This window comes from Carassius gibelio, chromosome B2, assembly GCF_023724105.1.
Source record: "Carassius gibelio isolate Cgi1373 ecotype wild population from Czech Republic chromosome B2, carGib1.2-hapl.c, whole genome shotgun sequence".
Taxonomy (NCBI): Eukaryota; Metazoa; Chordata; class Actinopteri; order Cypriniformes; family Cyprinidae; genus Carassius; species Carassius gibelio.
In genome coordinates, this window is record NC_068397.1 from 18,809,874 (window position 1) to 18,820,678 (window position 10,805).

The following is a 10,805-nucleotide window of genomic DNA, read 5'->3' on the forward strand; positions in this document are numbered from 1 at the left end:
TGTGCAAGTTCACTTAGTTCATTATATCACATTAGGTAAATCAATTCTAGGCCAGCCACTGAAGATATTAAAAATCTTGAGGTTGGCATATACAAACAGCCCATTAAAAACAGCCAAAATAATCACATGACTTGTGATTATTTACTCGCAACCTGATTTTTGCATTTGTGGATGGCAATGCATCAGTGTGCATATTAAACCCCTGGGGGAAAGATGTCTGGCAGGAGGCCCTCAGTGATGATTGACATGTTTTCCTGCCTGTAACCACCTGAACTAATGCCAGTTACAGCAGTTGTGACCTCAGCACACCTTTCTGGATGTCTTATTTAAACGTGGCAAAACTTGTAAAGGTCTCAAATACTATTAGTTACTGTCACTCATTTTGTCATACCTTCATGATATGTTGCATTAATGTAGTAAGTTGATATTAAATTATCAATTAAAGTCTTAAAAGGATAGATCACCCAGAAATGAAAATTCTGTCATTAGTTTAGTTATTTCTTTCATCTGGTGAACACAAAAGAAGATATTAATATTCCATATATATTTTTCTATTATATAGAAGTCAGTAGCTAATAGGAATCATCAGCTGTTTGGTAATGCACAATCCAAATACTGTTTCCTAAATCGATGTGTATTCTCCATAAAATGAAACCTTATTTAGAAATAAATTCAGTAACAATTCAGTAAACAGACAGAACGTCAGTTTGTCATTGTGACATTACAGTGAGGTTATGTCTGCAAGGTACTGACTGTGCGATAAGCCTACTGATGGTTGACTGTTTTGTTGTTAAATAGATTTTTACATTCCGTTCAGTTTGCATTAGCACAAATTTTGCATATTTTTCCCATAAAACTGCAGTTTGTAAAAGCTTAACACCTTATTCCTATGCAGCTTTAAATATTTAATTCCTCCAAGGAGATGCTATCACACCTCTTGATGGCAGCATCCCCCTTCCCCTAGATATTTTAATATCATGAACAGACAGGCCCCAAGGTAGCAGTGCCAGTCAGGAGGAAACGGATACACAAGGGGGGCAAAACAACAAACAAACCCTGGAACCGGTACAGGAAGCTATGAAAATGAAGCTTGTCCATTCCTGCTGATGTTAGTTACTTTCAACTGTAGCCTAAAGCGTCGTGTTGGTATGAATAAAATAAGCAGTGGTACAGCTGTAGGAGGCGATTGAGATACTATTGGTGTCTGGTGGAGATAATGAGAGGTACCACTAAAATCTTAATTTCAGCATTATTTTCACTTGCAGATTAAGTAGAAAGCAAGAAATCAAGCAAAGCCAACAATGGAGAGATCAAACAGTGATTTTGAGCATAAATGTAATGCTTCACCACATTTATATCTCACAGTGTGACTTTATGGCCCGGTTTCATAGATGGTGCTTAGTCTGAGCAAGGATTAGTCCATAGTTCAATTAGGACTTTTAAGTAATTTTTCTAAATGTGCCTTCGAAAAAGATATTGCTGGTGTCCCTTTGGGACAAAACAAAGGCATTGTTATATTTTGAGATCAATCAGTGCAAGTATCTTTCAGTTGAAACAGCTCAGATTTACAGTTTAGTCTAAGACTAGGCTAAAGCCTTGTCTGTGAAACCGGGGGCAAGTCTCACAATTATGACTTATGTAAGTGAAATCTTAATTGCAGCATTATTTTCACTTGCAGGCCAGGTGGAAAACAAGAAATCAATCAAAGCTACAGTATAAGAACAGAGAGACATATCAAACAATGACTTGCATGCTGCTGCTAAAATAAACCAGCCGAGAGCACTTTCCATGTGCTTACAATTCAAACGCTTTGTTTGATAGTAAAGCATTATTGTACTTTATTTTTTATTTATTTTTTTAGTAGGTGATGTTGAATCAAATGACAATAGTTATGGCACACACTAACAACTCTTACTCATATTATTTGAATTGTGCTTCAGCTCTTTAATGTACTGTTGTAGCAATAATGTCAAACCACTTGAAGAGAACCAATTGACCAAATAGGCTATTTGGGCACCAAAATATTATCTAAACAATTAGTTTGTTCTGACTTTTACAAGCACTCCAGATTATTGATTTCCAGTGTATTTTATGAGCACTAGTCTCATTTATGATTTATCATTGACATTTCCCTTTATCATCAATATTTTTTTTCAAACCACAGGGATTTTTTTTTATCTCCAAAATATGTAAAGGAATGTAATATTTTAGAGCCGTAAAGTGGAGACGAAGCTCTTTTCCTCCAATGTTAACAGATTGAGCTGTAAAGGAGACTCGGGTCAGCTCTCTCCGTTAAAGAACGAAATAAAGCCTCATGTCGACAATCAGCCCTGATTTGTGATCCATCATTCACATCACTCCATCACACGGGAAGACTTCTGCAGTGAATGAGAACAGCCTGCTGGTCGAGTCATCACATGTACCCTCACACTGGGCTCCATCGCCCCCAATCAAACTCATTGTCCTGCTGCTCACCAGCCCTCTGCATGCACCTGTTAAATGTCTCCACTAAAGGATGGCCCGTCATGACTGCTTAATATGACCTCCGACCCTCGTGAGCATGTCAATCACTCTTGCTCATGTTTTCCATCTGGCCTCGCTGCCAATCGAAGCATAAAAACATGTCAGATGACATTGAGTCTTAAGGCAGTTTATGCTATCAAGGGAAAGTAATGCAAGCTGTCGTGGTGGGTTTTGTCACGTCGCTGTTGAAAACCACCGGAAGATTTGTTTGACATACAGACACCATAATGTAAGTTTAATACTCATGCCCAAACTGTGTTTGTTTACAGATTACATCACTTTATTTAATTAGGGAAAATTAAACTTCAATGAGTAGATGATGAAAATACGTTAAGTGTTTGTCATTTGTATTCAAACCTAATTTTGCACATGAATATTCTGGGGGTAAAAGAGTAGAAGGATTTGTTACATAAATAATCATACAAACTACAATTTTACTGAAGCTAATAAAGCATACTGTCCTAAGTGTTTGTTGTAAAATGCATTAAAAGCAGAATACATTGTGTTGTTTGTGAAAGAGGTGCTTGGTTAACCCTTGTTGCAGAAGGTAATTATTCCTCTGCTGAGTGTCTGTCTCCTTGTTGTAGTTTTCAGTACACCTGACCACAACAGCACACAGCTCTGTCAGTTAAACGGGGCGGAAAAAACAACACAGAGAAGAGTATGACATCAATTAGCCTGGCCTTGGCATGCATATGTGCCCTCTTTAAAATATTACTGACACTAATTAGACCACATTTTAATCAACTAAAAGTCTGATGTGCAAAAGTGCAGGAGGGTTTGCATTTTTCTTGTGAGTAACCTGGTTTGCTTTTCCAAGGTCCCTTTAAGTATGAGTATACCGAGGGCACATGAAAAATCCTCAAACATTTTGGTAACAGATTTTAACTTAAATGTAGGCTAAGAAAATAAAAGTAAACCTTAATATACATTTTGCATTCTTTAAAATTCGTGCAAATGAACAAACAAATAAGCACATGCATTATGACTTTTGTAATTTACAAATTATAATTACATTTTTATTACTTTATTATTTCAAAGCACAAAAACTAGTAAAAAGTAATTTGTTATATTATAAAATATAAGGGTTAAAAAAATCATCCCTACACTGAAAAATATTTACCAGTTGCCCTCTTCTATAATCAAGACTCAAAATACCAGAGGACGGTTGTCACTTTATAAAGCAGTGATTTTTTAAAAATTATTGTTATTATCATAAAGTCTAATTTAAAGAAAAATATTTTTGCCCATGAAAAAGACACTTCAGAACCATTTTGTGCGTAACTTGTCACATAAACTATAGGTTGGTTAAGTGCTATTTAACCTTTTCAGAGAGACTTGATCAGTAAAACAGCAATAAACCACTTATGTAGGCTACAAAGTGACATTACAAAAATATGATTGTGCTGGCCAACAGGAACTGTAGCATAAATTATAGGAACTGGAAGTAGCCTACATAAAAAAAAAAAAAGAAAAGAAAAAGAAATGAAATGAACATGGCCAAATATAAAACGCGATAACGGATAATAAATGCCTAATATTTTAATAATATAAACAATTTATATGCGGTTTCTTGTGCTCGAGCAGACAGTCAGTGGTGCTCCACTACTCAAAGATCTCCTCCCCTCCTTCACATTCACTCCCATCATGCAACAGCAAACAAAGAGACAGTAACGTTACAGGGAAAAATGGCAGCTAGCTAGAGAAAAGTTTCAAACGCCGAAAATATGCACAATTCAAAACGTCCACAGCGTACGGTGTTACTTTATAGCAAAACGCGGTCATAAAGTGGCCATTATTTCTCTTCTCTGTAGAAATTGAGCTCTTTTCTGCGCTGTTTTTGTAAATGCAGGTTATCAGCTAGCCACGAAGTAATAATGTCTCCTAATGTGATTTCATAGCTCTGCGGACACTGATATGAAAACTGCTGTTAGTTGACAGTGTATTCAAGCCACGGCAGGTAATGTATAGTTCATATTTGTATGTAAATATTGATGGTTCGCGTTGTAGGATTAGACAGAAGTGTTTGTACAGGGCCTGTACAGGTTAGCCTGAGTGCTAACTGCTCTTTTAAGTTAAAGTGTTTGCACGCACTTATTGATGGATACAAGGAGTGTTTTGAACTTTGAACTGTATAACATGTTTATAGAATGGCAGATTCATATTTTATGTCGGTTATTATCTGATGAATTCATAATGTGCACTAGACATGCCAGACAACAATCAGACACAAATATTTTACCTACTGCAATATAATAATATAATTATTTTGAAATACACTGCACATGTGAATTTCAGCCTTGATAACCCTTTACATTTTCCTAGAAAAGTGGTGTTTGGTACCATGTGTTTATGATGAACTTAGGCAATAAGGTTTTTAGTGACGTTGGGGGTAATCTGGTCTGTACTGTACTGTTTATTGAACATTCTGTTATTCAAAGTGTACATTAAAGCAGCAATACTCCAGTCTTCAGTGTCACATGGTCCTTCAGAAATCATTCTGATATGCAGATTTGGTGCTCAACAAACATTTCCTCTTTTTATTATCAGTGTGGAAAACTTTAGTGTACTTAATGTTTTTCCAGTTTTTTTCCCCCAGGATCCTTTGATGGATAGAAAGAACAAAACAATAGCATTATATATATATATATATATATATATATATATATATATATATATATGTATATATAGATATAGATATAGATATATAGATATATAGATATATATATATATATATATATAGATATAGTAACATTGGCTGTGTTCGAAATGGCATACTTGCTTACTGCCCAGTACACAGTGCATACTGCTTACTATTTTTTAAAACAATAATGTGTGAAACAGTATACAATAAACAACAAATGTTTCAGAATAATGTGCTGCAGTGTCATCACATGACAAACACTGAACATTAAATCAGCACATCTGTGGAGGCTACTGTTATCTTAGAAATAAACAGTTCTTTTTAACCAGTCTTGTTAAAGAGGCTTCATAGTAATCAAGGATATATTGACCAGTTGAACTCATTTCTTAATTGGTGGACTTTACATACTGGACAGAATCAACGCTGAAATCAACGCGACAATGATATTTTTGGCAGTTGAAAAAGCAATTTATTCTAGTTACAGTAATTGTAAATAATGATAAATTATGTTTACACAAAAATATCAGCATTTTCTTTAGCATCAGGTGTGTAAATAAAGTTAGGTGGCACTGTGGCAGATATTTATACTTAATTACTGTAGTACATTATAAAACAGTATGCAAAAACATTGAGTGTGAATTATCTTATATATATATATATATATATATATATATATATATATATTTTTTTTTTTTTTATTATTAGATGAATGCCATGCCACTTTATTTGGACAAAAACCTAAGCATACCTAATAACACTGTATTATTAATGAGCCATTTTATTTCCACCTTTCAAATATTTACTTTATTTTTTATTGAAAATAAATGCCTTTCTGATTTGGTATGTGATGAGAAAAGGAGAAGCACGAGTTTGACAAAAGCCGGAGTCAAACTCTGGTCAATCACCTCAAAAGCACAGACTATGCATCATTTACTCACTACACCAATGATACCGCAGATAAACAGGCATTTTTTGCAGTGCTGTTTATCGCTGCTAGGCATTAGCGGGCAGAGTTAACATAAATGTTTGTCCTTATACACTTTATTTTTAGAGCTGCTTTACAGCGGAATTGATTTCTGTTTGCGTAACTGAAATATGATTTTATTTTTATTTATATATTATTTTAATGCAGTATTATTATTAAAAACAATCAGTACTAAATAAAGCGTACTATCAGTACTATATAAAGGTGTCATCATTTGTCTTGATTGGAAACATGCTGTAAATGTAAATGTAAAGTATAACTTATGTCCTGCTATTTTTAGATACACAACGATAGTTTGTAGTTTATATGTATACGAACATATACAAGTGTTACATTTATAATTACTATCCCCCGCCTCCAGTTCACTCGTGTGTTTAAAGATGAAATGTCACATGGAGCGAATTGCTTTATGGGAAAAAGTATCCCATGCATTGTCTTCCTATTCATACATCAAATTTCAACAAAGCAGGTAATAATCTGGGCATTCCATGCATACAGAAAATTAACATACTATTCACAGTATGCACATGGCATACTGCAATATAGCAGGGGTTGTATGGTAGTATGCCATTCCAAACACTGCCTCTGTACTGATTTCAGTGTACTTGTTATATTTAGCAGATCCTGGCAAATATAGTAGGTCATCCTGGTATTCCATGCATACAGAAAAATTGCATAGTATGCACAGAATACATATTGGATACTGCAGAAATAGTAATAGTAGTATGATAGTATGACATTTTGACCATTAATATTGTCTTCACTGTCTCTTTTGATCGAATGAATGCTTCTTTGCTTTTCATTTCCTAAAAAGGAAAAAAAAAATTTGACACGGGCAAATATATTGGACAATTTAGATCAATCATTGAATGTAGTTTAATAATTATTTAATTAGTACCTTGTTAAGAATTGGTGTTGAAAGTGGGATATTTTTTAATCTCTTGACTTGATGACAAATTGAGAAATTTCACAGAATATTTGTCACACCACTCATGATGAGTTAGTCAAGGTGAAAAGGTGTATAAATTCGTGAAAACCTTAAAATCCACACTGAATTTTCTAACTTAAATTGCAAAGGAACTTGAGTTGTGATTGTTGTTTTATCCTGAATGTAATGAATTTATATATGTAATAACTTTGTTCTTGGTCTATTAATGTATTTTTCTGTTTTGCAGGTATGGCAGTCGTGGGTTGTATGTGATCAGCTATGTGTAAGTGTTCACAATCATCTCCCTTATCCCAAAAACATCACACATAATCCCCCTTCAAATCATTAAGGGGGATCTTTCAGAATGAAGAAGATCAGTCTGAAAACAATTAGAAAGTCATTTAATATAAAAGGCAAAGAAGAGAATGAATTTGCCGTATCACAGCCGGACCTGTCAGCCAGTTTCTCCGCTGAAGACTCTCTGTTTGGAGGATGCTACAGCAAAGACCTCATCAGTAGCGACCTGGATAACGAGGATGAAAAAAGACCCAAAGTCCAATCTAAGAGCCAGGGTCTCATGGGCACCTTGAAAAGGAGACTCTCAGCGAAACAGAAACCAAAGGTCAAGGGTAGTTCTCCATCTGTATGCTCTATAGATGATGACACCTTCTCTTCTTCATCGGCACCCATTACTCTAAGTGACATAAAATCCCAGCATTCCTCCTGCTCCACATCCGTCCATAGTCATCATTACAGTCCCACCCCGTGGCCTCTCAGACCAGTGAACTCTGAGGAGACGTGCATCAAAATGGACGTTAAGGCATTAATGAACTCTTCAGATCCAAGTCCGGCTTTCAGTGGTGAGCGCCAAGACTTCCTTGACCTCCAGAGAGAGTTCAAAGAATCTAGCGATGTGCCAGACCACCATACTGGCGCTCAGAATGGTGATTTGCACCTTGAAATGGATGAACACATGCCTGTAGTAATTGGTCTCGCAGCTCAGGATTATATTCAATACACAATGCCTTTAGATGATGGACTCTTTCCTGATGACGAAGGTTTGCGCTCTTTTTGCTTAGATGGTACCACACCCATGGACATCGTTCCACAGTCAGAGGGATGCAGATCTCTTCTTGCAGATGAGGAACCTATTGACCAGGACCTCCTGTCACCAGACATCTTCATGGAGTCATCATCGGTGAACCAACTCTTTTTAAATACTGCAAATGTCTTGCTGCAGGGCTCCCGACTGGAAGCCCCACTTTCCCCCTTGCTACCTCCGTTGCCCAATAGTTATCTCCAGAGAAGCTTCTCTGGGTTTGGTGGTACACATGCTCAGGTTGCAGAGAGAGTCATGCACCATCTCAACTTTGACCCCAACTCGGCTCCAGGGGTGCAGCGGGTCTACGATGCCGTGCAGAACAACGGACCCATGGTGGTTACTAGTCTCACGGCTGAACTGAAGAAACTAGCCAAGCAGGGTTGGTATTGGGGTCCCATTACAAGATGGGAGGCCGAAGAAAAGCTGACGAATCTTCTAGACGGTTCTTTTTTAGTCCGCGACAGCTCCGATGATCGATATCTTCTAAGCTTGAGCTTTCGCTCACAGGGTAAGACTCTGCACACGAGAATTGAGCACTCGAACGGCAGTTTCAGCTTCTACGAGCAACCTGACATCGAAGGCCACGTGTCAATCGTGGATCTCATTGATAATTCAGTCAAGGATTCAGAGAACGGAGCGTTCTGCTATTCCAGATCTCGCTTACCGGGGTCCGTCACCTACCCTGTTAGACTGACCAATCCCGTTTCGAGGTTTATGCAAGTGCGCTCACTGCAGTACTCGTGCCGCTTTGTTATCCGCCAATACACACGGATAGATCTGATCCAGAAATTGCCTTTACCGAACAAAATGAAAGATTACCTGCAGGAGAAGCACTACTGAATGCAGTAAATCCTCACTTGGTCGCTAGTTGCACTTTTTGGATAATGTAAAGAAGCAGGTTTGGCAAACATTTCAATAGTTTTGTTACCATTCAATTACGCATATTTCTGAAAGGAACGATGATGTTTCTCAGTCTGGTAGAGTAGGTAATTCAGTGGTTTGTGACAAGATGCAGTGCCAGAATGTCGTTAAAAGTGTTTGGATCTCAATGTTGGAGCATTTTACGCATGTTCTCGTAGTACTGTAGCATTTCATTTTTGTTAGTCAAAGACAGTCCAGTTTTTTTCTTCATATTCCACACTATGAAATATCAGCACAAAACTCAAACTAAATGTTTTCCAGGGCGTTTAAAGGTATAGAAGCCTTAATAAAGGCTGCACATTTGTGAGTGGTTAGATTACATTCCTCCTCACCCTGTTTTTTGTACGCATAACTATTGTTGTACCAGCCATTGTTATGTCATAATCTTATTCAAAGGGAAAATGTTCAATAAAATATGCCAAATGATGTCCTCTTGCCATACATATGATCTTACCCTTCCGTGGAGATAATCTAATAAGCTATATTAGCTGCTCATATTTGTCAGATCATATTCTCACCCTCTTTTTATTTGCATTCTTTAGCATGTAATGCCAAGTTTAGGTGCCTCACTGAAACTCAACTTTGAGGTAGTTAATTAATTTAGTACTGTATGATTTGGCCTTTGTAACAGTCATCTTTTAACAGGCATGCAGTTACATTATAAATACATCTGGTCTTTCCCTCCTTGTATTGTTTAAGTGTTCATTTGTATTGTATATCATTGTTTAAAAACTGAAAGGTTTCCTTTTATGGACTATGTCAATGGTACAGTTTAAAATCATCTCTTTTTGGGAACAGAATTTGCTATGTTGTAACTTGAACTTGTTCTTCAGTTCAAAATAAAAGTTTTCTATGATTAAAATCTCTCCGTTCATTCTGGTTTAAAACTCTTCATTCGATCTTTAATTTAAAATCCAATATATGGTAATAAAAACGTCTTAAAAGATACAGTGATATCATTTTTATTAAATGTTTACATTTATTAAAGGATTTTCTTTCTCCTTTGTCATTGTTTTATTTATATGCTTATGTAGTATTTGATCTTTTACCTGGAGAATTGCGCGGTTTCATTAATTAATGGCAAAGCAGCAAACAAACATCAGACAAATTTAAAATCTGAAAGCTTCTTGGCTTAAATATCATTCTTAAAATAACAAACAATGTATAAGTAACTATGACTAAATATATATGGTAAAAATATCTAGCTATTTCTACAATAGGTCTATCATATGTACCTAGTAATGAGTTTCATAAGACATCATGTCTTTGATACATACTTTTTTATGGTTTCAGTGCTGAATTCAGTATGACGTTAATATTTTTAGTGATTCACCTGAAGATCATGAATTGGCATACTCGAATGATCATCCCTCTTGAACGTATGTGGTGGGTTTAGATTGATGATCAGTTGTGACGTTCCCTGTTTTTCAGCTGGGGACTGTCTTGACTGTCTTGGCACGCTCGGCACAGCAGTGCTGTTATTTTAACGTTTCTGCGCTTGAATTAATGAATGTTTTGGAAATAACAATACAAGTGGGGCAGAGTGTAGGCTTTAATATTTGTTGCCAAAGAGGCTTTGCACTGTTTTCTCCATTCAGCACATGCATATTTTTAAGACTTTTTAACCTTTTCCTTATTTTCTGTTATTTTATTTTATTACCAAGCACTTCTTTTTACTTTTCAGTTTGTGTTTGTAACTGCG

At 36.2% G+C, this 10,805-nt stretch overlaps 1 protein-coding gene across 1 annotated transcript; it reads left to right on the forward strand.

The window, feature by feature from the left end:
- The first annotated feature begins 4,152 nt into the window (after window positions 1-4,152).
- Window positions 4,153-9,965, forward strand: LOC127950749 (suppressor of cytokine signaling 6-like). The gene is made up of 2 exons (XM_052548000.1): window positions 4,153-4,483; window positions 7,328-9,965. The coding sequence occupies exon 2, from the start codon at window positions 7,445-7,447 to the stop codon at window positions 9,020-9,022; it is 1,578 nt and encodes a 525-aa protein (XP_052403960.1). The 5' UTR covers window positions 4,153-4,483; window positions 7,328-7,444; the 3' UTR covers window positions 9,023-9,965.
- Window positions 9,966-10,805: the final 840 nt, after the last annotated feature.